Raw genomic sequence first — 27,386 nt, 5'->3', positions numbered from 1 at the left:
TTTAAAGTCTCATATATTTTAATCATTACACCGTTTTGTTTTGCGACCATTCAGTCTAATTAAAATGGGAAAGAATTATTAAGACAGATATACTTTCAGAGCCATTTTTCTGTTGAGATGCATTACTTATCTCTAAACAGACTCCACTGCAGATATGCAGAAATAGATGACAATTTTTCTCTGTAACCTCGTCTCATCAAAGCTAATCTGCTTCTGGAATCTCTTTGATAAGTCTGCCACCCAGACTAGATTTGTCAAAACATTTAATTTTTGGATTCAGTAATTAGAGATGAGACAATCCACTCGGTGCACAGTTCAATTAACATTAATACAGATTGCAAAGCATTGTTTATTAAAATCAGTGTGAGTTCCTGCTAAAATATGATGACTGTTAATGGTTTAGGGTGTTTATTTAAATGCTTTCTTCTTGCCAAAACAGTGAAAGAAAGAACACTCAAGACAGAAAGTAACGTCTCACACTTTTAGTCGTAACAAGAAATATTTTACAAAAAGCACATACAGTGTGAAAAATGGATGTCAAACAAATTAGATGTTGAGTTTCCATTTAAAATACAAAATTCTAGTATGGAAACAAACAAAAAACAAAATGTATCATGTTATTTAAACCAAAACTTGTTAAATTATCTAATTCTGACTGATGCCTTTGAAGCTCAATAGAAGCACTGGCTAGAAATGCTCACTTTTGAGCTGAGTAACTCACCTAAAATCAATAGCTATTATTTTCTGGCCACTGTTATGTGCGAGTTTGTGTCTAATGTTGAAAGTGAGACTGTCTACTTTCTAGAAAATTTTGTCTGTTACTTACTCTTTAATCTCTTTTGTCCACAATGTACAGTAATTTTAACAATATACTCATATGTACAGGCTACTGTATAACAAAAATATACAATTATATAAAACATTAAGTGCTACGTTAGCCGACAGGACTAACCCTGTCATGCAAACTCTGCTTAAAGCTAAAGAAATATCTTTAATATAATACATTTTGTATAAACATTGCACTGTTGAATTATGCACCAAAGCATCCTCTTTGAACCCCACAAAAAAGCTTAATGGCATAAGGAATCACAGACTTGAGCCAACGATTGTTAAAATGCTGAAAATACAAAAACATATAAACAATGATGTTCAAAACAGCTTTCAGTCTGTTGCATTGCCTAATCCAAGCTGTGGTCCAAATGAGTAAAACATTTGGATTGTCACCAATTCAGGCAACATCAAGGGGTCCATGTAATTTGAAAACTAAATGTCCACATTTGTGAAATATTCACAGTGTTGGTCATACTCCAGTGCTGTTTACAACCGGTGCCCAGTCTGGGTAGGTGTCCAGGTTGAGCAGAGGTGTTCCCCATGTTGTAAGAGCTAATAGGACTGTAAGAACACCTATAACGTTTACACCCAGCCCTGCCTTTACCTATAGTGACAAAGAAAACCAAACAAAGCTCAGTTATTTTGCATTTACAAGATGTACAGTTGATGTCAAAAGTTTACATACACCTTGTGGAATCTGCAAAATGATAATTATTTTACGAAAATAAGAGGGATCTTATGTGAATAAGATATTTCACATTAAAGACATTTACATATAGTCCACATGAGAAAAATGTAGCTACATTTATAAAAATTACCCTGTTAAAAAGTTTACAAACACTTGATTCTTAATACTGTGTTGTTACCTGAATGACTAAACATTAGTGTTTAGTGATAATTGTTCATGAGTCCCTTGTTTGTCCTGAACATTTAAACTGCCTGCTGTTCTTCAGAAAAATCCTCAAGGCCCAACAAATTTCTGTTTTTTTTTTTTTTTTTTTTTTGCATTTTTGTGTATTTGAACCCTTTCCAACAACGACTGTATGATTTTGAGATCCATCATTTTACACTGAGGATAACTGAGGGACTCATATGCAACTATTACAGAAGGTTCAAACACTCACTGATGCGTCAGAAAGAAACAATGCATTAAGAGCCAGGGGGTGAAAACTTTTGGAATTTGAAGATCAGGGTAAATTTAACTTTTTGTCTTCTGGGAAACATATAAGTATCTTCTGTAGCTTCTAAAGAGCTGTAATAAATGAAAAAATATGATATTTAGGCAAAATAAAAAAATGTGCACATCTTCATTCTGTTCAAAAGTTTTCACTCCCTGGCTCTTAATGCATCACATTTCCTTCTGGAGCATCAGTGAGCATTTGAACCTTCTGTAATAGTTGCATATGAGTCCCTCAGTTGTCCTTAGTGTAAAAAGATGGATCTCAAAATCATACAGTCATTGTTGGAAAGGGTTCAAATACACAAAAATGCTGAAAATCCAGAGAATTTGTGGGACCTGAAGGACCTGAATCAAGCGTATGTAAACTTTTGAATGAGGTCATTAATTTGAATTAAACTATTATTTCCTCTTGTGGAGTATATGTCTTTACAACATGCATTTTGTATGATCCCTCTTACTTTGGTAAAATACTTACCATTTTGCAGATTCTGTAAGGTGTATGTAAACTTTTGACCTCAACTGCACCTTTGACACATTGTGAAATGTACATGCAAAATGACTTCCAAATCATAAGGACTCACTCACCATGTCCATGCTTGTCAGATGACCATATGTGAAGACAATGGCATTGGGTGGATTAGAAACCGGAAGCAGGAATGAAAAGGACACACATAGGGCCGTGGGAATCAGCATGTACAAGGGGTTGACTCCAATTGCCTCGGACTAATAAAGATCATTTGTAATGAGGACAAGCCCAAAAAAAGTGACGCAAATGTAATATTCTACATATATTGAAGTTACACATACCAAGGGAGCCAGTATAGGCAAAAAGATTGTCATTGTGGCAGCATTGCTGGCAACTTCTGTGATAGAGGTGACAATAAGGCAGGCGATGGTGACAGTGGCTAAAATAGGGAGATTTCCCAAGGGAGTCAGCAATTCAGCAACCCAAGTCGACAAACCAGAAATCTGTCGGATGAAAAATAACAACCAAAAAAACATCAGATCGTCTCTGAAAGACAGAAGGTAAGTGAAAGTGTCCAGACAAGATATTCATGAACTCAAACGAACCCGCTTTCATAAATGTACCAACATCTCTTTGTATGCTTGTCAACAGAGACCGGAGTCGTAATTTAGCTGTTTGTCAAGATACGGCGTCTGATGTTGCATATGGAGAACGCAGCACAGTAGTCACCCTTTCTGCTTTGAAGATTTTAAAGACTGGACTTGCCATGACATTTGGGTGTCTGGATCAAAACAGGGCTGGAGTCTTGATGATAAGACCCCACCCCAGCCTACCTACACCGGGAGAATATTAAGAAGTAGACGCTCTTGTTTCCAGCCTTTGCAACTGACATGAGGAAGGAGCCGTTTGTTATGCTGAAATGATGTGCTTCAGTGCCAGTCTTATAATGGAGGCATGTAATTAGCTTGAATGGGACGTCAAAGCAGACAGAGAGTGACACAGTGGAATTGTTGTTCTCTGCGCAACGTTAATGGGTTGCACGCTGTTACGAGGCTTTGATGTGATCCGTCTTTTCATTTATTTCTTTTAAAAGGAAATTAATGTTTAAGATTACGAGTAAAGGGTGCAATTGAGCTGTCCAGGCCTGTCCAAAGCCACTAGTGAATTAGACTGGCCTGTTTAATTGAATCCAGGCATGTTAAAATGAACCATTAATTGATTCATCTATTAATGCGGCCTTGTACTTTTCTATTAATTTCTCCGTCTTTCTTTTTTCTCTCACAGATATACTTGGGTTTCCATTAAATCATAATCCTACCTTTGTGCCTTCAGCCAAAGCGAAACCGCCACCCACAAGTAGACTGATCTCCCATGGCATGCAGGCCTGGAAGTCCTTCCACGTTATCAAGGCCTCTGTCGCAGGAATTGACAACGTTAATCAACGACAAAACTGCTGATAGCGAACCTCTAATCATTTGGAAGGGTTTCACAAATGCACAAAGGAAATGAGTAAGCCGTACCATAGCGCTCTGCACTTGGTTTGTGCCCGGGGATGATGAAGAACGTGAAACCCAGCAACAGCGCTACAGTGGCATCCGTAGCGTAACCTGGGTAACTGAAGAAATAACAACAAATGAAGGATAAATAGAAATCTAAAGGCAATTACTGAGTGGAATGATGACTTCCTCTGTGAAGCAGTGGTATATCTACATCAAAAGAAATTGATAATTGTGAATATACTTACTTGGGAAACAGTGATGACCAGCCAGGCATGAAACCTGGGTTTCTTGTAAACCACAAAACTGCCATCAGAGTGAAGATGATCAAGGTGATAATCTCCTGCCAGCTGGATCAAAAGAGAAACAGTAATACAGAAAAATGATTAGAAATTCATGCATCCGATTGCCCTAAATACTGGAATACACTGCACAACTTCTCCCCCGATTTGCTTCGTTAATAATAATCGAAGTAATAAGGACACAATCAGGTCTTGAAATAATTCTAACTTTGACTAAGGGTGCGTTCACACTTGTAGTTCGGTTCTTTTGTTTTGTTTGGTCCAGACCAAAAATACATTCCTGGTCCGCTTAAGCCACCCTTCCACTGTCTTCCCCATTTCTCATTTCTCCCCCTAGCGGCAGTCGCACAAATATTTTAAAGTGGTTGTGAAGCAACTAGGGGTAATCTTCAGACACTTCATGATCCGATTCCGATTCTGGGAGTCACGATCTGATTTTAAAACGATTCTTGATCTACATTTTTCCCCCAATTCTTCTGCTGTGCAAATTCATTTTTACAACCTTACATTTTAACCAAAATTGAATTTTCTTTGCTTTTTGTTTATAGTTGGAATCTCTGTGTCAGTACTGCCATCTTAAAAGTAGGGGTGTGAATCTTCACTGGTTTCATGATTCAATTCAATTACAATTTTCATTATCAAGTCAGTATCACTATGCATCACATTCTCAATTTTCAATATTAATGCACATGGCTACATTTTCACGTAAATTTCATATCAAATTTATTTTGTGCAAACTTTATTTTTTATTATATAAACAGGCTACTTTTTAAAACAATCACTTATTTAAAAGAAGTGTTCTGTAAGTATCCGAAAGTTTTCAGACAATGGTTATGGGCTTTTCTTTTTCCTCAGCATTATTGCCGTTTGATTATTACTGATGAGATCATAGACAGTAGCGGCTTTAACAGACTGTATTCACACTAATGCACAGATCTATTTCGAAATATCAGATGTTTTGTCCTGTTCTGAAAACATAACTGACTGTGTGAACATCAGTTTAGTATAAAAGTTCATATTCGAAAATGGAAGTGCATTTAACTGCAGCCACAATCGATCTTCAGGACAACAAACACAAAGCGCACGTGAAAGTCCGTCAGTGCGCGAGTTTCGTGCATATAATAATACTGCAATCCAAACGGCATTAATGAAAGCATATCTGAAATAAAACACTGCGGGTGGAAGCACTGTCAAGAGCAATGCGCACATGTCTTGCAGCCTACACACCGAACACGGAAAGCGCTGCGCTATGAAACCCATTCCCTTCAATTGCTTGCGCCGCGTGAGGACGGCTTGTTTCTGCTTCGACCAAAGCGCACGTGCCTCAGAGCTCACCACTGGCAGCCAAGCCGCTTCTCACAGTGCAAATTCTGTGCAATAAAGCCTGTCACGTCGTTAGCGCTCACTGGGGAAAAAACAAGCTCAGAATCGATTCTGAAATATTCAGAATCGTTGAAGAGAGAATCGCGATGCATCAGAGAATCGATTTTTTCTCCCACCCCTAGAAGCAACCACGGTAAAATGAATGATTTTAATGAATATAAAGAATGTATGAATATATCGACACAAAACAAATTACCCCCGGAATAAAAACAAAGTAGGTTTTATGGGGCTAATCAACCTACATTATGATGATTTAATAATAATTATTCTACATGCCATTTTACAAATATAGCTTTTACAGTATAATGTTAAAATGAAAAAAAAAAAGGTAATTCTGACCATACACTCATAGTTCTGATTGAAATACATCACATCCGGTCAGGTGGTCGCATACGGTCTAGCTGCAGAAGTTAAAATATTTGCAAAGTTCAAATATTAACGCATCTGAAGCTTAAATTGGATCTGAATTTTCTGCACACTACTCTCAATTGGAAATGAATGACTTCCAGTCTGTCGCTTGTCATTTATCGGAGATAGCGGAAAGGTGGCTTTAGTGTTCACAGTGGTATTTTTGACACCGAACCTAAAGATACTGAACCTAAAGGCATAGTGATACGTTCACAACCTGATTAGTCGGCTGGAATGACATATATTTCATGACGTGTTGCTTCGTTTGTTTGCGTCTTGGGTCTGCTTGTTTGGTGCGCACCAGGGTTCAGATGGCAGCGTTCACACTTACTCAAATGAACCGCACTAACTAATTTTAATCGAACCAAACATGCCAAGTGTGAACGCACCCAAAATGGCACGCTTTGACATGTTAGGATATAATGTACATTAAAGCCTGCATGAAATCAGAATTTACACTATTTGTGTTGCTTTCATACTACATTCGAACCACACCAGAGTTCTTTGGAAGTGGACCTAGACCCATCTTTTTAGTGGTCTCAGTCTGCTTGTTTGGTGCGCACCAGGGTTCAGATGGAAGCGTTCACACTTACTCAAATGAACCACACTAACTCATTTTAATTGAACCAAACATGACAAGTGTGAATGCACCCAAAATGGCATGCCTTGACACATTAAGATATAATGCACATTAAAGCTTGCAAGAAATCAAAATTTACACTATTTACGTTGTTAGCACAAATTGCTAGTCTTGAAGCGAGCAATTAATTTGTGCAAATTAAACACAGTGAAAAAAAACTGTTTGTCTTGGTAATCTTTAATCAAAATCTGAAAATTTGGTTCTGCTTTGAAATGGCTTTTCTTCGCTTATTATGTTAGTTTGCTGTGAGTAAAAAAATGGCAGTGAGGTGTGCTAAAATAAAACTTTGCCTCTATTTAATATTCCATTTCAGTTGGAAGTTCATCACAATACTAAAGTAAAATCGAAGCCGATTTAAAGAGATAGTTCACCAAAAAATTAAAATTGTGTCATAAATTATTCACCCTCATGTTGTTCCAAACCCGAAAGACTTTCGCTAATTTTCGAAACACAAATTAGGATGTTTTTGATGAAATCCGAGAGCTTTCTGGGCAAAAAAAATTTGCAAGCCATCCTCTTTGTCGAAATCTTCAGTCATGTTTACAAAGACTGTTTTTACATACATTTACGTAAATAAACAAAGGTCTTATGGGTATGGAACGACATGAGGGTGAGTAATTAATGACAGAATTTTTATTTTTGGGTGAACTATCCTAAGTATAATGGATCTCCTATAATAGGGTCTCCTGCTGTTTGGAAGCCCTACACCCAAATCATGCTATTGGTTGACCAATGTATGAAGACCAACAAGGAAAAATAAGTACAGTTCACACTTTCAAGAGCTTTAAGATCCTTGAAATTAAAAAAAGAGTTCCAACCTTATGGGCCCCAGTGAATCGTACTGATCCCGGAGTACTTTGGCAGTGGTTTTTTCCTTTTCGGTTCGCTGTCTGGAGCACAGGCTGGCACGGAAGCTAGAGATGGATGGAAAAGCAGATATGCTTTTATTGTTCACTTCATTCACTGTCATTTCAGTGCACACATGTAGTTAATTTTGACAAGCGGACGAATTGACCGAAACATTCGCATATGACAAGAATCAATTTAAACTACGCATGAGAACAATCACATCTCTGTCACGACGTCATGCGTCCATGTTCTGTGAGTGATTCCTCATCAGGGAAAGAAGAAAATCTCGACAGGGGTGAGATGAAGAAGGCTGCTCGATAAAACAGGATTATACCAGAGCGATGAGAATGGGAGGCTGTGAGCGAGCGAGACGCAGAGCAGGATGAAGAAGATTGAGGACATGTAGAGGAAGCTGAAGTGGTGAGGTGGGAAAATGCAAATGGCAGCGTGATTTGAAATGATGAATTTAAATGAAAGCCAAAGACGAGGAGTAAAAATGAGGAACAGAGAGGGGTCAGGGAACGACTTATTGAAGAGGAGACATCACGATCACTCACTTGGATCCGAGGTACATCCAGTGCAGGAATATCCATGACAAAATCAGCATAATTATGCAGATGGGAAGACAAAGCACGAACCAGTTCCCAAAATTAACGACCGTGCAATCTGGGTAGTACCTGAGGAAATGTCACCAAAAAATGGCAAGAAACCATATAATATACAGTGGTAGAAAGAATGGAAAACAGTATTAATTCAATCAACTTAAATAGTTCCAAGATATCAACTCACTGATAGATATATTCAGCAAAGATGAGGTTTGTGGATGTTCCTGATAATGTGGTAAGCCCACCAATGGATGAGGAGTAGGCAATGCAAAGTGACAAGCCTTTGCACATCATGTGATCTTCACGGGTCCTGTACCTTCCACTATACGGTGGAGGCGGCTAACAAATATTAAGAAACCACATTTTATTTTAGGCAAGGGGAAGCATTTTCTGCATTTTAATGTCAGATTGTGCATGTTTTACTTACTTCAACAGTTTCTGGTTCCTCAGGAGCTGTTTGAATTTGTTCCATAATGCCTGCTTCGATACTGTAAGATGTACACAAAAATCTCATCAGTTTTAAGAATCAATTGTTTCCTGTACTTTCTCGTGTTATTTAATACATGTTCACCTTTTTATCTTCTCAGACTCCGATTGGTCATGCTGTGCCTCAATATCTGAAAACAGATGTTTAATAATTAAATTATCCACAGTTCTACAAGGTTAAAGGTTAAAATGATCAGGTATTGCTCACATCAGCTTACCTTCAAGCTGAAGAGCAGGGTTGGAGATGCCATTTAACGCCCCCTTGTGGTCTTTGCTGGCTTCTTCACTTGCATTCAAAACCTGCTGGATCACTGCCTCCACAATTGGCATTACCATCGCCACAGTTGAAGTGTTGCTTAGCCACATGGAGAGGAAAGCACAGCCAACCATGAACCCGAGCATCAACCTGTGAAACACATTTCACAAACAAGCAGGTTTGCGTCGGACCTTCCTACTATGATTCATCATAACACCCCATAATTTAAACTAATAAAATCTTACATGCCAGGATTGACTCCAAGCCCAGTCACCAATCTGAGGGCGATTCTCCGGTGAAGACCCCATTTCTCAATGGATGTTGCTAGGCAGATGACACCAAGAAGCAACAAGTGGAAGTCTTTGAAATATACCCCTGCAACCTAAAGAACGATGGTCGGTCAATAGGTATCCACATTAGATTTCCATAGGATTGTTTTCCAAGAGTAAAAACAACTGGTTTAGGAAAGTGTACCTGTGAAGACTTCATGATCCCCAAAAGAGGGAAAAGCAGCGCTGGGATAAGTGCCGTCACAGACAGAGGCAAGACCTCTGTCATCCAGTATACAGCCATTATTATTAAGATGTACGCACATTCTGCTTCCTAGTGGACATGATATGAGGGTTGTTACCCAGTAACACAAAACGGACTGAAGAAATTGAAATCAGATGTCTATCAAAATATGCTTTTACAAAAATGGCTTTTGTTTGAAAGTTAAAGTTTGAAAAAGACATAAAATAAACACAATTCAAAGTATTTCATAAAATGTACTTGCTCTTACTTCATTACGTTAGTTTTACTCTAAACAACAATTTGTTTACACATTATTTTAATTCAGAACTCGGCTGATAGAAAACCTCTCCAGATGTGTTTGTAAGCATGTCTAACCTTTGTTCGGATGACCAGTGGCAGGGGTAGCAAAGCCAGTGGCGTGCTGATGATGATTATAGGTTTCAAGGAGCTCCAAGAACATCTAAGCCGCCTCATCCTGTGGCCGAAACGGAGTCAACTCAGGGACTTTGTCTTATGATGGCCTTTAAATAATGCGCCGCTGATTAATCTTTGCCCTGGTGCCATCCGCATCCACGGTTACTGGTCCATTCCGGGCATGTCATAAAGCCTTATGGCCATGGAGATTAAGCTTTAAGATTAGAGACTCCCACCAGTCATGCCTCATGCAGGTCATTTCTAACCTGATCCACTTATATTTACAATTTATGAGCCAAGTTAGCAACAAATTTGCATATGAGGTTATAAAAGCAAGCGCATTATAAACAAACTCACTGACACGAGACATTGCCACAGACAGTGACCTGGAATTCACAGCTTTTTCTTTTAACAGCATACGTCATTGCCTTTCCCCTATTGGGCCTTAATCTGGCACTGCACAGGGGTCTGTTAAACAACAACCTGGGAGACTTCATAAACACAAACTCTTAGAAATCACACAGCAGGTGATAATCCGTAATGAGGCTCGTTTCCAAAGAATTAGATGTGTGGGAGGAATATTTAAGGAAGCATAAAAGAAAAAAAAAAAAAAAAAAACACTGAAATTAAAAGAAATACGTAAACTATTATTTCAAGCTTTCACTGTAAAGCTCATGGGTTTATATGAAAGTTCATTTACGACAGAAAAACTTCGTATTTTACAATTGCAACTTCCCATCCCACAATTGAGAACTTTATTTTTTGAGATTGCAAATTTAATTCTTGTGAGTTTATTTGTCACGAAATTGCTCATTTATTTCTTGTAATTTCTACTTATGACTTTATCCCACAAATTAAATTGCGAATTTATATCTCATAATTGCAACTCTGTAATTGTAACTTTACATCACACAATTTTTTTAATTCGAAAAAATTCCAACTTTATTTTTTAGACATTATTTGTCATAAAAGTGCAGTTTGTTTCTTGTAATTTCTATTTTACAACTTGTAATTGACTATATCCCACAAATGCAATTGCAAATTTATATCTCATAATTGCAACTCTATTGTAATTGCAACTTCACATTGCACAATTATTTAATTTGAAACAATTCTGACTTTATTTCTTAGACTGTAGTTTCTACTTTGCATCTCAAAATTGTAAAAATTGACTTTATAACTGCAACTGTATTATAATTGTAACTTTACATCAGACAATTATTATTTAATTTGAAACAATTCCAACTTCATTCTTTAGACCTTATTTTTCAAAAAATTTTTAATTTCTTGTCATTTCTACTTTACATCTCAAAATTGTGATCTTATCCCACAAATGCAATTGCGAATTTGTATCTCATAACTGCAACTCTATTGTAATTGCAACTTTACGTCACACAATTGTTATTTAATTCCAAAAAATTCTGACTTTATTTCTTAGATCTTATTTGTCTCAAGGTTAAAATTTATTTCTTGTAATTTCTACATTACATCCCAGAAATGTGACTTTATCCCACAAATGCAATTGCAAATTTATATCTCATAATTGCAACTCTATTGTAATTGCAACTTTACGTCACACAATTGTTATTTAATTCCAAAAAATTCTGACTTTATTTCTTAGACCTTATTTGTCTCAAAATTGCTAATTTATTTCTTGTAATTTCTATATTACATCCCAAAATTTGGATTGATGCCATAAATGCAATTGCAAATTTATATCTCATAATTGCAACTCTATTGTAATTGCAACTTCGCATTACACAATTGTTATTTAATTTGAAACAATTCCAACTTTATTTCTTAAACTTTATTTGTCACAAAATTGCTAATTTATTTCTTGGAATTTTCTACTTTGTATCTCAATATTGACTTTAGAACTGCAACTCTATTATAACTGCAACTTAACATGAGAGAATTATTTAATTTGAAACAATTTAATTTCTACTTTACATCTCAAAATTGACTGTACCCCACAAATGCAATTGCGAATTTATGTCTCACAGTTGGAACTCTATTGTAATTTCAACTTTACGTCACATGATTTTTATTTCATTCGAAACAAATTCGACTTTATTTCTTAGACCATATTTGTCACAAAATTGCTATTTCTCAAAATTGTGACTTTATCCCACAACTCCAACTTTATTTTTTACTATCATTACTTTTTCTTGATTTTCTAACTGCTGTTGTTTTGCTTGTACATTTTTTAAATTTTTTTCTCACTAGTGACTATTTTTTCCTGAGCCAGAAGAGGCTTCCATAACTTTGTGAATCATATAATGTAAAATGTGCCAATGGAAAACTTATGAATCCAGTGGAAAAACTCACAAGGAGTTGGCCTATGACCGGCTGTAAAGTCAAATCTGTCTAAAGGCGTTTGAGGTTAGTTGAAGTTGTGTCTTCATGACCTCCCTTTAAGATTGTCATTTCACAGTCAGGATTACCAAGGAATTAAAATGCAGAATGGTGTTTCCTTGAAACATCATTGGATAACTTGTGGTTTTACAGAACACTCACTTCATCCCGTCTGCACTATTACACATTAATCGCAATCCTCAAGCTTTCTCAAGGAACAGAGAGAAAAGCTCTATCAGAGATTACATAAAACCCAACAAATTAGTTATCAATATGAGCATTATAAAGATCAAAGCCTTTTCCAGTGTCCAAAGATTACAAACAATTGCACAATACTGTTGGCAAAAATAACAGAGAAAATCTAACTTACCTTTGACTTACTTTATCCATGCTCAGATGAAAAGATCGAACAGTAACCTAACAATCTCATGTTGCTTTCAGGCCCCAACAAGTTTTTCATAACACCTTCATTTCGCCAAACGAAAATGTTTTCTTTGTTACAGACTTAAAGGATTACAGTAGTAGCCATTAAAATATGCAGGAACCCACAAAGGTTTTCATTTTTCTTTCTTTCTCAATTCTTATAAAAATGCTGAAGTTCCTCTTAGATTCAATAAAAAGCACCTGCATCATTACAACAATTAACAATTAAATTTATCATGTTGACCTTTATTGCATAACTTGTTTTTCACATGTCCTCCACCCTGTAAGCTTTTCTTTTCGTTATCATTTTTGAAGTGCCATTAATGTTTCTTACAGGATCACGTAATGACAGCGATAGGGTCTGTGCCACAAAACTCGATAAGCCAAATCTCTAATAAACCCATTTTATTAAGCACTACTTATAAACTTATGAAACAGAGGAAGAGAAAACTCAAACCTTTCATCACTTTATCAGCAGTCTACAGTCGTTCTTTCATTCTTTCTAGTCCTGTGGTGCTGTGGAGGTTCTTGACCTTTTCCTGTAATTACAAATCTTAGATTGCTCACCTCCTGATTAGACCAAGGCTATATATCATCTGCAATATATCATTTGGCCTAATTAAAACCTCTTAAACTTGTGCTTTTAAGGCTCCCGAAGTGTTATAACTTTTCAATACATTCTTGTGTGGAGTAATCATGGAGGGATAATCTACTTTTTTGTCAGTCTAATCTCAATTTTTTTTTTTTTATGCATCTTATTTTGTACTCGAGACTCACAACATGCTAATGCTGCATTTTTCACAGGATTGTAGTGTTGCTGCTCTTTTTGCCAATTAGTATTTTACAAAATGCCAATGAAGCTTAAAATGAAAATTAAAAAACATAAAACTTCTTTCTTAATAACTGCGGAATGATAAGTAATTAGCATTAATAGGATCCTAATGAATGGAAAACAAAGCAGAGAGATGTGAAAGATTTTAATGATCAGGCCGAACTGCACAGTGCAATGGTGGTTTTAGATATTCAAATGCGATAAATGATCTTGAAGAAGAACTCTTGATAAGATTTTAGATCTCTATACTTTACTGTCTGAAGTTCACATGTAGCGCCCTGCGGGATTGTGGGTAGCCATTCTACTTGGTCTCCTTGGTGATGGGTTTGGAGACCAGAAGGTTGCTGAGGGCAGCAGGCTGAATCTCAGTGTCGTGCAGACATTCGGCCATCGCAGGGATCTGGGAGAAGTACTTCCTGGCCAATGCGTGTTTCTGTTTGACGTTACGGATAACTACCACATCGTATGCCTGCAAGTAAAAACAGCAGCCATTTGTAGGGTGGAACGAATGGCATTGCTCTCAAGGAGTGGCAGAGACAAACGAGTTCTGTAAATACAATACATGTAAACAGCATCTCCAGAACTGAGCTTTGCCAGGTGTACAGTTGCTATTCATTATTTTAAAGTTCTGCCAGATGTAATCCTTTATCTTTTTTGACAAAAGCCTGATTATATTACACTGTACAGCAAACGTTTTCATTTTGCCATCTGGTGGTGCTTTTGGACATCATTAATCATGTCTTTTAGTGTGAAGAAAACCATTCAAGAGTAGGTCGCAGTACCTTTTCGATGTTCTCCAGTTTGAGATGTGCAGCCGCTTCGTCCTTTGTAAGGAGGATACAGTTCCATGGGCTCCAGTCCAAATGTTTCTCCCAACGCACCAGCAGTAAATCATGAAGGTCTTTCCAGCCACTTAATGCAGACTGAGAACCCCACAACACATCCACCAGGTACCGCAAGTCCTGCTCCTAATGAGGACAGGAAGTGTCTTGGGGTCAGTATCACTGTAGGGTGCCTTTTTGGTGTCCAGTACGTAAATAACTCATTTGCAATAATAACTTAACATAAAAATGACTATGAAAGTGTGTTTTATATTAGGCTAAGTTTTATATTCATAGCAAAAGCATTACTTGCCTCTTTAGATACATTTTCTAGATTTTTTGTTTTGTTTTGTTTTGTGTAGGAGGATGCGTGTTATTTTCTTGTGTCCCATGCACTGCTCATTAAATTTGAATATTTTGTTAAATAAAAGAGATCATTTGGTAATAAAAACAATATTTTTATTTAATAAAAAAGAAGAGTTTGTCCATGTCCTTTGAGTGGTTGTCCACCCTGTAATATTGGGGAATCTGCCACTTTAAGAAAAGGCTGTTTAGGAAAGGGACATTATACCTATCAGAAAATATAATTTGCATCTTAATACTGCAATGAAAACATATTTAACAGTAATATATATGTCCATGACAGTATGGACATATCATGGTTTATGCTTTGAATAATGGCCCATAATTATCTAAAAAATGTGTGGGAGCTCAGCTAATATGTTTCTATAGTACTTGAGTGGCTACTATTTATCACACGACATGAAATAAAGCGAATGGGAAATTAAAACAAAATTTTTTTGAGTATTGTGAGGGTTGAAAGGCACTCTATGGTGATATTGACCCCTTGAACACAGCTTGAACTTGCTGTTCTATTTTTTTTTTTTTTTTTTTTTTTTTTTTAAGATGAACTATGTGATTCTCATCCAAAAGAAATTAATAACACATCTGACCCCTTAAGTCTCACAGGTTTGGACCATCATGAGGGTGAGTAATTAATGACAAAATTTTAGTTTTTGGGTGAACTATCCTTTTTGTTTATATTGATTAATAAAAAGGCTGGTATTGCAAAAAGTGACATGGCTCTTTCTGTAACCTTGAAATGGATCATGAATGAATAAACATTACCTGCAGCAGGTAAGTGATTTTGGCTTCTGGGCTGCACTCGGCCTCAGATTCACGCAGGCACCTGAGAAGGTTCTTGTAAAGAGAGAAGTCTTCTCTCCGACGGGCCTCATTGTCTAAATCCAAACAGCGGCCACAGAGGCCAACCGCAGATGCGTTAGTTTTCAGAGCGAAGTCAGTGGATGACTGATACTCATTACAGCCATGGCACAAATAGATGTTCTTTTTCAGGTCGGCAGGATCCTGGGGCACCTGTGGAGAGCAGGGAAAATAATGGAGTTGGTTTCAAAGAGTGAGATGACCAACAAAATCTTCTTGTATTGCAGTGTCTTTAGAACTAGAAGTTATTTACAGACTTTACTGCTAACAGCACACTCACTTTGGTGTACAGAGTTAAGTTTGTCCCAGTGTTGTAGTCAAAAACAGATAATTTGTGTCCAAGTCGAGAATGAGTCCAAGACCATGAAGACACAAGCTCAAGGATGAGGAACAACACCATGAAAATATCGCATTGGACTTGGACTCAAGGACTAAGACCAAGACCATGAAAATATGGTCTAGGATTCGGCTCAAGGATGGACCAAGACAATAAAAATATGGTCATGGAATCAGAGTCATGGACCAAGACTCTAAAAAATATGGTCTTAGATTCAAACTTGAGGACAAACACCATGAAAATATGGCCTTAGACTTGAAGACCAAGACCAACACCATGAAAATATGGTCTTAAACTCAGACTCAAGGACCAAGACCAACACCATGAAAATATGGTCTTAGACTTAGACTCGAGGACTAAGACCAACACCATGAAAATATGGTCTCAGACTTGAGGACCAGAACCAACACCATGAAAATATGGTCTTCGTCTTAGACTTAGACTCGGGACCAAGACCAAGACCACAAAAATATGGTCTTAGGCTTAGACCTGAGGACCAAGACCAACACCATGAAAATATGGTTTCAGACTCAAGGACCAGGACCAACACCATGAAAATATTATCTTAGGCCTAGTCTCGAGGACCAAGAACAACACCATGAAAATATGGTCTTAGACCAAATGATCAAGACTAAGACCAACACCATGAAAATATGGTCTTAGACTCAGACTCGAGGACCAAGACCAACACAATGAAAATATGGTCTTGGTCGTAGACTTAGACTTGGGGACCATGACCAAGACCATGAAAATAAGGTCTTAGGCTTAAACCTGAGGACCAAGATCAACACCATAAAAATATTATCTTAGGCCTAGTCTCGAGGACCAAGACCAAGACCATGAAAATATGGTCTTAGACCAAAGGAACATGACTAAGACCGAGACCAAGAAAATATGGTCTTAGACCCAAGAAGCAAGACTAAGACCAAGACCATGAAAATATGGTCTTAGACTCAGACTCAAGGACCAAGACCAACACCATGAAAATATGGTCTTAGACTCAAGAATCAAGACCAACACCATGAATATATGGTCTTAGAATTAGACTGGAGGACCAAGACCAACACAATGAAAATATGGTCTTGGTCTTAGACTTAGACTTGGGGACCATTACCAAGACCATGAAAATAAGGTCTTAGGCTTAAACCTGAGGACCAAGATCAACACCATGAAAATATGGTCTCAGACTCAAGAACCAGGATCAACACCATGAAAATATTATCTTAGGCCTAGTCTCGAGGACCAATACCAAGACCATGAAAATATGGTCTTAGACCAAAGGAACATGACTAAGACTGAGACCATGAAAATATGGTCTTAGAGCCTAGAAGCAAGACTAAGACCAAGACCATGAAAATATGGTCTTAGACCCAAGAAGCAAGACTAAGACCAAGATCATGAAAATATGGTCTTAGACTCAGACTTGAGGACCAAGACCAACACCATGAAAACATGGTCTCAGACTCAAGAACCTAGACCAACACCATGAATATATGGTCTTAGACTTCGACTTGAGGACCAAGACCAACACAATGAAAATATGGTCTTGGTCTTAGACTTAGACTTGGGGACCATTACCAAGACCATGAAAATATGGTCTTAGACTTAAACTCGAGGACCAAGACCAGCACCATAAAAATATTGTCTTAGACTCGAGAACCCATATCAACATCATGAAAACATGGTCTTAGACTCAGAATTGAGGACCGAGACTAACACCATGAAATATGATATAGGAATTAGGCTCAAGGAGCAGAACCATGAAATATAGTCTTTATCTCAGACTCAATGACCCAGACCAAGGCCATGACAATACAGTCTTGAACTTGAACATGAGGACTAAGACCAAGATATTTTTAATGTCATTGAGATGGGAGCATGTGGACTTGGTCTTGACTTGAACTCAAAAGAGCTAGTCTTGACTACAGCACTGCTTTAGCAACATACCTGCAGAAATTTGGACACCTGAGGGTTGAACGCAGGGGTTTTTATGTACTGGAGAAAGAGGGTGGCTATCCTCTTCCTCAACCCCTCCAGGTTGCTCTTTTTAACCCCCCTCATGAGCAGGTCCACCTCCCTGTCAATCAAGTCCACTATGTCCTGTGTTAGCTTGCATTTATGTTCCTGTTGACAAGAACATTTTAAAAATGAGATTAGCAAATATCTGCTTTTTAAAAAGTGTTTATATTTTGTCCATATTTTGGATTACAGATCTGGAACTGGCCTTTACGGTGTGTTTGAGAGTGAGAAGCACATCCAGGCGTTCGTCTTTTGTGAACTGAGCCCGGGTGATGCTGCTGTACAGGTCTCGCAGCTCCTTAGCTCTGATAGTGAACTGCGTGTCCATCTGTGTCACCTTCCCATCAAATGCACGCCATTTCTTTGGTTCTGCACACTGAGAAGTCATACACAATAGTCTTTGCGATTTTTCTGTTTTGCTGATTACAATAAATTATAATAATATAAAGAATGATATTATTGTATAAACATGTTTCGGAGCCATGCAGTTCATTTATAAATTAATACATTAATATAAAGTTCATGACATTACTTAATATGTTTCAAGGACACTTTTGTTTATTTATGCAAGTCTGGGTCAAAAACAGTTCAAAAACCACTTCTATAAAGAAGCTTAAATAAAACAGTAAAGGACTGTAGGGTGTCTGTTCTGACTTTTGATCTGGGCTATTATCAGTTAGTTATCATTAGCCACTTGTCACAAAATGTCATTCACCTCATTTTATTACATTAGCTTACATCCATCACACTAACTTATATCCAAATTACTGCATACAACACATATATCTCCATCTCAGTAAATATAAAATACCAACTACAATGCAGTCATCTACAGCAAAGCTGTAAAACAAAAAGAAAAAAAAAGAAAGAAAGAAAAAAAAGATTTTTAAATAAAACTGTAAAGAACTGTAAGATGTCTGTTCTGACTTTTGATATATTATATCAGTTGATAACTAACTGATAAGATTTAGACATATTATCAATTAGTTATCATTAGCCACTTGTTGCCAAGTGTCATTCAACTCATTTTATTACACTGACATTTTTACTGGAGTAACATTAGGTTAGGGACCTAATGGTGAAAAGTTATGACTCAGCAACGTTCAAAATGCTAAACCACGCAGATTTATGATTTCTAAAATCCTAAAATTTCAATAAATGTAAAACAAAAATCAAATAAACAGATTCAATCATCTCAGAATTCCTTCTGTCTTAAACTGTGAACGAACAAAGGTTTTACTCTAAAGCAATGCTGCATACTCATGAAGAGATAGCCGATTAGCAAGACTGACACCTTGTTGAGGAAGGCTTGTATGGCCTTATCCTGGTTCCTCGTGCCTGCAGCCATTCTGTGCCGTTCTATGGAGGAGATGAACTGGGTCTCTTGCTCCAGTAGAGCGCACAGCGCTGCCTTTCTCTCGGCACCAGATACGGTGACATTGATGCGTTCCACTTCCTCCATCCTCCATTCTGACACACAGAGATAAAGAATGAGAGCTATCACACTAGCTTACATCCAAATCACTGCACACATTACAACACAAACATATCATACCAACTACAACACAGTCATCTACAGCAAAAATATTTTTAAGTATTTTAAAATATATAAATATCAAATGGTATTATTTAGCTCATTTGCCATCAGCAAGTATTAACCTGGAGAAAAACAAAGCACTGAATTTAACAGATAAATTAATTAAAAAATCCACCAATACTGTTTAAAAGTTTGGAGTCGATAAGATTTTTTTTTGCTTTTGAAAGAAGTCCCTTATGCTCACCAAGGTGGCATTTATTTATTAATAATTTTAATATTGTAAAATATTATTACAATTGAAAATAACTGTTCTAATATATTTAAAAATGTAATTTATTCCTGTGAAACAAAGCTGAATTTTTAGCATCATTACTCCAGTCTTAAGCGTCACATGATCCTTCAGAAATCTAATTCTAATATGCTGATTTGGTGCTCAGGAAACATTTCTGTTTTTTTTGTCAATATGTTGCTTGATATCTTTGTACTTCTGATGAATAGAAAATTAAAAAACAAAATGTAAACAGAATTTGAATGAATTTCAATCTCGCAACTGCAAGTTACTTTTTTCTCAGAATTGTGCAATATAAACTCACAATTGCGAGGAAATAAACTCAAAACTGTGAGATTTAAACTCACAATTCTGATTTTTGTCTCATTACTGTCAATTGTGCGATATAAACTCGCAATTGCAAAAAAAAAAAAAAACTTGTGACTTGTGAGATTTGAACTTACAATTCTGAGGAAAAAAGTAAATTCAATTCTGAGTTCTGAGCAAGAATTGTGAGAACAAAACCTCAATTGCGAAATATATACTCGTAATTGCAAGTTATAAAGTCAGAATTGCAAGATATTAACTTGCAATTGCAAGAAATAAAATTCATAATTGCAAAATATAAACTCGTAACTGCGAGTAATATAGTCAGAATTGCGAGATATAAACTCGCAATTGTGAGAAAAAACTCAGAATTGCGAAACAAACTCGTAACAGAGTTATAAAGTCAGAATTGCAAGAAAAAAAATCTCAAAATTGCGAAATATAAATTCGTAACTGTGAGTTATAAAGTCAGAATTGCAAGAAAAAATCTCAGAATTGATGCAAGTTCAACTATATGTAAACTCGCAATTGCAAGAAAACAGAATTGTGAGATAAAAAAAAAATCGCAATACCTTTTTTACATTTTTTTTATTCAGTGGTGGAAACGGGCTTCCGTAGTATAGTAATGGACAACAGTATTTAAAAAATATTTTACTTCAAAAAAAGAGGACAGTCCAGAGGGACTGAAATGAATCAGTCAATAATTTATAATAACCAGTTCATTTGCATGAACTGACTGAACCCATCTTTGGACTAAAAAGCTGCACACATACATAAAAAACCCCAGAAAGAAATACAGAAAAAGCAGTAGCTTGTAAAAGGTTTTATGAAAGCAGCTAAGCTAGTGACATGCTACTAAAAAGTAAAGTTGTTTTTTTCTAGGTTAAAATACAGCTTAATGGACAAGTCAGATATAAGTAATTTAGGGACTATCTGTGGTTCATGGATTTTCAGGATACCATTATTTTTGCAAATCTATTTGGTGATTATTGTGGTGCAGAAAATGTACTCTGCACCTTTAAGTTAGTAGCATTGCTACTTGTAGTTTGTTACACAAACACTCACTTTTTAAGGCATTATAAAGCAGATCAAAGTCTGCCTTTGACTCCGGATTCATCCTGCGGTGATATTCATCTCTGATCTGCTGCTCTTTCTCCTCTTTCTTCCTTCTCCTTTCATTTTCCAGCCATGCCAGACGCTGCTCTTTAGCCTGTCTCAAGCTGTCTGTGAAACACTTGGCTAGCCAGCGCCTGACATATGACTGTAGTGTAATGACCTGAAGAAAACATACACACACATACAAGCATTTGTCATGAACAGTGAAAGCACAAAATGAGCACAATTCTGTCACAGCCCCTCCAAGCACACGTACAGCTCTCAGTCTCTTGCTGTGATACTCTTCTGCAGTAATGTACGTCCCGGGGGTGATGAGTTTGTCCTCCATGTTGGACACATAACAGCCGATTTTGGTCATTTGAGTCGAGGCATTCTTGGAGCACTGCTGAGCCTGGTTCTTCAACTCAACAGTCTGTTAAAAGGGAAAAGAAAATCAGGAGTATGCACTTCAGTCAAAACAGCAACCCAGATTTTTGATCAAAAATACACCAAAAACATTAATATTGTAAAACGGTATTACAATTTAAAATAACTGCTATCTATGTTCTTCAGAAATCTAACTATCATGCATTTTTTTAGGATACTTTAATAATAGAAAGTTCAAAAGAAACCCATTTATTTGAAACAGAAATATTTTGTAACATTTTAAACGTCTTTAATGTCACTTTTAAATAATTTATTGTGTCCTTGTTGAATAAAAGTATTAATTAAAAAATAAAAGAAAAAAATAATATAAAATAATTAAAAATAAATAAATTAATGAATTAATGAATGAATTAATTAATTAATTAATTATCACCCCCTTACTTACCCCTTAACCTTACTGAGGTAACAGGGAATATGAGGCATGATTATATTCATAATATAACATGGCCAGAAGTGTTTTATTGCTTATAATTATTTTGTGAAAAATCCAAATTCCTCCAAAATTTCATAAACAAATAAACTACCTAAAAAATAAATAAATAAATACATTTACTAAAATATGTCATAGCTGATTTTGTTCTGCCCTACAGTTATATTTGTGGTCAATAATATTGTAATTTTGCCCAATTTTATAGTCTATTAACAACAACAACAATAATAATAATAATAAAATGTATACATTTTAAATCCAATTGTCTTGACAGTTCCAACTGAGCTGATGTTTTATAAATTATTAAATATATTGGGCAACAAAGTTTTATTTATTTATTTATTTTAAGTTTTTATTAAAGATTCACTCCTTGTGTGTGTGTGTGTGTGTGTGTTTTATAAACAATATAAACAATATTTATAAACAATTTTTAAACAATAATATATATATATATATATGGAATAAAAAGCTTAATTAATAAGTTATTTTTATTAAGGAAATGCATTATATGCCATCCTTCTACCAGGGTCGGAAATTACTGAGAGGTTGTGCCAAAAATTCAGTTCAATTCAATTCAATTCAAATTTATTTGTATAGCGCTTTTCACGATACATATCGTTGCAAAGCAACTTTACACCAAATTGACATTTTTACAATATATGTAATAGTAGCTTGATGTACATATGGTAGAGATGTGTAGTAAAGATCAATTAATGACGTGATCAAACAGACAAAGAACACTATAAATTAGTAGCAGAATTCCATGAAATGCCACCAAAATGAACAAAAATGCCCCATAAATTCAAGACAAGGGGGCAAAAAATGTATTACGGCTGTCGCGATTAAAATGAAATGTGAAAATGAATGAAAAATGTCAATTTGCAGAATTAAATTTAGATTCCCTCTGCATCAGATTGCTTTTATGCACTGTTTTGTGCAGCGTTGTGCCTTGTAACCAATCAGAGGCGTTTCTGTTGAACTTAGGAATGCTTTGCCCAATCAGAGGCGCTTAGATTAGTCAGTGCTGAAAACGCCAGAGCTGCTGATGAGTGCACATGCTATAAAAATGATAAAAATTGCCCTCAAAAATGTACAAAAATACCCATGGAAATCAATTCCAGAGGGCAAATATTGCCTCTTAATGGAAAAGTTAATTTCTGTCTTCCACTAAATGATAGCTCCTTTAATTTAATGTAAATAAAATTGAGACAAAGAAATGAAAGTGCTCATGAGAATGCTTTATTACTGTGTAAGACGACATTGTTTTATTGACAATGATGGCAGTGTTTTATAAGACAACTGTTTTATTGGCAGTGATGACAGTGTTTTATAAGACGGCTGTTTTATTGGCAATGATGGAAATGTTTTATTACCATGTTAAGTCATTCACCCAGTAGAAATCAGCATCTAAGACTGGAATGATCAATTTTATAGTGTGTACAGTGTTTATGTGCGCACACACCTGTGTATCTCTGCTGAACATCTCAGTGTCCCTGTCAGGCCTCTTCTTGGGCATTGTCTGTACAGCAGCATGATGAAACTCTGTTTTGGTCACTTTATGACGGTATCCTCCCAGAAACGCCTTCCCTCGAGTGGCTCTCTCAATCTCCACCACCACGTCCTGATACGAGTCTGTGTCTTGAAGCGAGAGACTTGTCACTTATGCTTGTCTGTCCTCATGATGCGCTAGTCAGCTGTAACTATGTTTGTACCTGTTTGCACCCTGACAGTGATGACATCCGGCATGTTGTACTCCTGCTGTGGTTTGACTGGTCTCATGGGGTAATTTTCTGGGTCTAGCGAGCTCATCTCAAATTGGATCATCCCATGAGGCTGTACACCAATGTCAATCAGTGTCTGGTCATCATCCACACTTTTATCTAGAAATAAATAAGTAAAAATTATGAGTGAGAAGTTTAATGTGCCTTTGGCAATATTATTGGTTAGGATAATTGGGACATTTTTTCCAGTCATCTCAAAGGCATTTTTACCTGAATCGACCTCTACATAATTATGTTCTTTTACTATCAGAAATGTCTGAATGTCTGCTCTCGATTTCTTCTACGAAGGACGCTTTCAAGTGTCTTTTTTGTATCTTACCATCTAGAGTGATTTGTATGATGTCTGATGGGACCCTCAGGTCTAAGCTGAAGTGTTTTTTCAGATCCAGGATTGTGAGGCCAATAGTAAAGGCCACTGTTATCATGTGCCTCTCTGGCATCAGCAAGATCTTAACTGGAAAAACAAGAAACACAAATGCATCAGAAATACAAATATTCATATGAATTGATTAAGGTAATAGAGAATGTGCTTAATATTTATTTTTACTCTTTTTTTTTTCCAACACTGCAATGGTACTTCAATTTTTACCAAGGTACTGAATGACTACCATATTCCTATAACATGGTATTTACTTGGTACCCCAATTTTGGTATTGTTTATATATTATTATAGTTTTAAATTAATATTTTGACATTTATTTTTTAAATTACATTTTTATTTTTAGCAGTTTAACCAATTTTAATCAGTTTTAGTATTTTTATATTTCTATTTAAGCTTAATTTATTAGTTTTTATTTATCTTATGTAGGCCTATTCCTATTTATTCATAATAGATCAATTTAGTTTTTCATATAATATGTATATTTTATTTGATTTCTGCTTTATATTAATTAACAAAATGCTTTTAATAGTTTTAGGTATAGTTAACGATAATTACCCTGCTCCAAGACTACTAGGATATTACCATGGTACATGGATAAAAAAAAAACATTATTTTAATTACTGTAGGTCCATGACCACAACATATGGAAGCCTGTTTCTTGAGTTTGTCTCTTGCAAATTATGACTTTTTTTCTCAGAATTGTGAGATATAAACTCACAATTCTACCTTTTTTCCCCAATTGCAAGATAAAAATTACTTTTTTTCTCGCAATTGCGAGTTTGTATCTCACAATTCTGAATTTTTTTATTCCTTATATCTCGCAATTATCACTTTTTTTCCTGAGAACTGTGATATATAAACTCGCAACTGTGAGTTCTAAAGTCAAAACTGCAGGAAATAAACTCAAACTCAACTTTTTTCTCAGAATTGCATGATATAAATTTGTAATTGCGAAAAGGTTGGAATTGCAAGATAAAAACTTGCTATTTTGACCTTTTCTCACAATTGCAAATTTGTATCTCACAATTCTGACTTTTTTCTAGCAATTAAGTTTATATCTCACAATTCTGACTTTTTCTTGCAATTGCAAGTATATATCTTTCAATCCTGACTTTTTTTCTCAAAACTGTGAGATATAAACTCGCAACTGTAAAGTGTTCTAAAGTCAAAATTGCAAAATATAAACTCACAGTTCTGATTTTTTTTTTCTCAGAATTGTGTGATATAAATTTGCAATTGGGAAAAAAAGTCAGAATTGTAAGATTAAAAACTCGTAATTGGAAAAAAACAGTCAGAATTGCAAGATAAAAACTCAACTGTGTGAGGAAAAAAAGTCAGAATTGAGAGACTAAAAACTCGCAATTGCGTAAAAAGTTAAAATTGTGAGAAATACTTGCAAGTGGGAAAACAAATACAGAATTGTGAGATAGAAAGTCAGAACTGAGAGACAAAAACTTGCAATTCTGACTTTTTTTCTCACAATTGAAAGTTTGTATCTCACAATTCAGAAATTTTTCTCAGAATTGTGAGATATAAACTCGCAATTGGGAAAAAAAAAGTCAGAATTGAGAGATTAAAAACAATTCTGACTTTTTTCTAGCAATTGCGAGTTTGTATGTCACAATTCCGATTTTTTTATTTCTCACAACTTCTGGTTTATATCTCACAATTCTCACTTTTTTCTCGTAATTGCAAGTTTACATCTCGCAATTCTGACTTTTTTTCTCAGAACATAAACATAAACATAAAGTCAGAATTGCAAGATATAAACTCACAATTCTGATTTTTTTTTTTTCTCAAAATTGCGTGATATAAATTTGCAATCACGAAAAAGTCAGAATTGCAAGATAAAAACTCGCTATTCTGACCTTTTCTCGCAATTGCAAATTTGTATCTCACAATTCTGACTTTTTCTTGCAATTGCAAGTATATATCTTGCAATCCTGACGTTTTTCCTCAAAATTGTGAGATATAAACTTGCAACTGTGAGTTCTAAAGTCATAATAGCAAGATATAAACTCACAATTCTGACTTTTTTTTCTTAGAACTGTCTGTGAGATATAAACTTGCATTTTTTGAGAGTAAAAAAAACCTCATTTTATATCTTACATGTCTGACTAAATAAATGGCAAATAGGTGTTATAAAGTCATAATCGTGAGTTTATCTCTCACAGTTCTGACTTTATAACTCCCAGTCAGGCAGTTCTGACATCATTTCTCAGAATTGCGAGTTTATATCTCACAATTTTTAGGGAAAAAGTCAGAATTGCAAAGGGAAAAAACAGAATTGTGATATAAAAAGTCACATTTTTTTTATTTTCTATTCAGAGGTGGATACGTGCTTCCATAACAACATGTAATTACCATGGTACTATATAAAAAAGAACAAACTACAAAGAACAAAATATGGTATTGCCAAAATACCATTCCCAAAACAATCATGGTAATGCCAGAGTATTTTTTGTTTATATAAGTTTATATTACTGGGGTAAATTATGTTTCACCAGTTGCTGTTGAGCTTCCGACGTCACTGGATGACAGTGTCTGGTTGGATTCACTTCCTTGTTTGTTTATATCGTCTTGGTCTCTCTGGTCTTTGTGTAATTCCTTTATGTTTTCTTCTTTTAAAAGCATGTCAGTGGCTGTACAGACGTCCACTTTGAACTCGTGAGTGGATTCAGCATCACCATCACCATCATCATCATCGTCTTCACGAACTTGAGTCTCTGTCTGAGTGACCTGTAACATCGCGCCGAAACTGGCTTCAGGACTCACAGTCTCACTCTCCGGCTCAGACATGGCAATTTTGTCACACCTAAACGCCTAAAACACAAGCTTCAAACACTATTTCCTTTTTAAAAGAATTTTGAAGGCGAAATCTTTATTAACGTTTAAAACACACGAGTCTCCTTTAGGCTTACTGACTGACTTGACTGTGTTTAACCGCTGCTATGGTAACCATGGCGCCACGTCTGATTAGCAAATGAGTCGTTCTTTTGAACCGATTCTTTTTAAAGATTCGTTCGAACCCATTCGCAAAGCATCTGACTAGTTTAGGAGTAAAACTCTAATATTGTTGTTTATAAATAGCATTATTAATTAACGTTTAAAATATTTGGAAGCATATGGTGAATTACCCTTAAACAACGGAGCTTAATGCATATTTCTGGGTAGCCTACTTAAAAAAAATGTCATTATGCCCCTGGTGAAAAAACCAGCATATGCTGGTAGGTATGTTTTGATGCTGGAATGCTGGTTAGGTAGGTTTTGATGCTGGTT

At 35.9% G+C, this 27,386-nt stretch overlaps 2 protein-coding genes across 2 annotated transcripts; both read right to left on the bottom strand.

Annotated features, from left to right (window-relative positions):
* Window positions 1-324: 324 nt before the first annotated feature.
* Window positions 325-10,778, bottom strand: slc13a1 (solute carrier family 13 member 1). Its single transcript, XM_051100208.1, has 15 exons — window positions 9,791-10,778; window positions 9,377-9,505; window positions 9,148-9,284; window positions 8,865-9,052; window positions 8,732-8,777; window positions 8,588-8,648; window positions 8,345-8,499; window positions 8,113-8,232; window positions 7,525-7,620; window positions 4,222-4,323; window positions 3,998-4,092; window positions 3,796-3,890; window positions 2,819-2,980; window positions 2,597-2,734; window positions 325-1,435 (listed from the first exon to the last, which is right to left on the bottom strand). Exons 1-15 carry the CDS (start codon window positions 9,887-9,889, stop codon window positions 1,301-1,303), a joined length of 1,758 nt encoding a protein of 585 aa, XP_050956165.1. The 5' UTR covers window positions 9,890-10,778; the 3' UTR covers window positions 325-1,300.
* A 2,840-nt stretch (window positions 10,779-13,618) lies between these two features.
* Window positions 13,619-27,134, bottom strand: iqub (IQ motif and ubiquitin domain containing). Its single transcript, XM_051100207.1, has 12 exons — window positions 26,612-27,134; window positions 24,045-24,179; window positions 23,657-23,824; window positions 23,407-23,582; window positions 21,345-21,500; window positions 21,038-21,248; window positions 19,135-19,310; window positions 18,046-18,216; window positions 17,769-17,945; window positions 15,389-15,637; window positions 14,222-14,407; window positions 13,619-13,908 (listed from the first exon to the last, which is right to left on the bottom strand). The coding sequence occupies exons 1-12, from the start codon at window positions 26,904-26,906 to the stop codon at window positions 13,741-13,743; spliced, it is 2,268 nt and encodes a 755-aa protein (XP_050956164.1). The 5' UTR covers window positions 26,907-27,134; the 3' UTR covers window positions 13,619-13,740.
* Window positions 27,135-27,386: the final 252 nt, after the last annotated feature.

The sequence above is a fragment of the Labeo rohita genome, chromosome 25 (assembly GCF_022985175.1).
Source record: "Labeo rohita strain BAU-BD-2019 chromosome 25, IGBB_LRoh.1.0, whole genome shotgun sequence".
NCBI classification, from domain to species: domain Eukaryota; kingdom Metazoa; phylum Chordata; class Actinopteri; order Cypriniformes; family Cyprinidae; genus Labeo; species Labeo rohita.
This window is presented reverse-complemented; position numbering and strand designations above follow the sequence as displayed.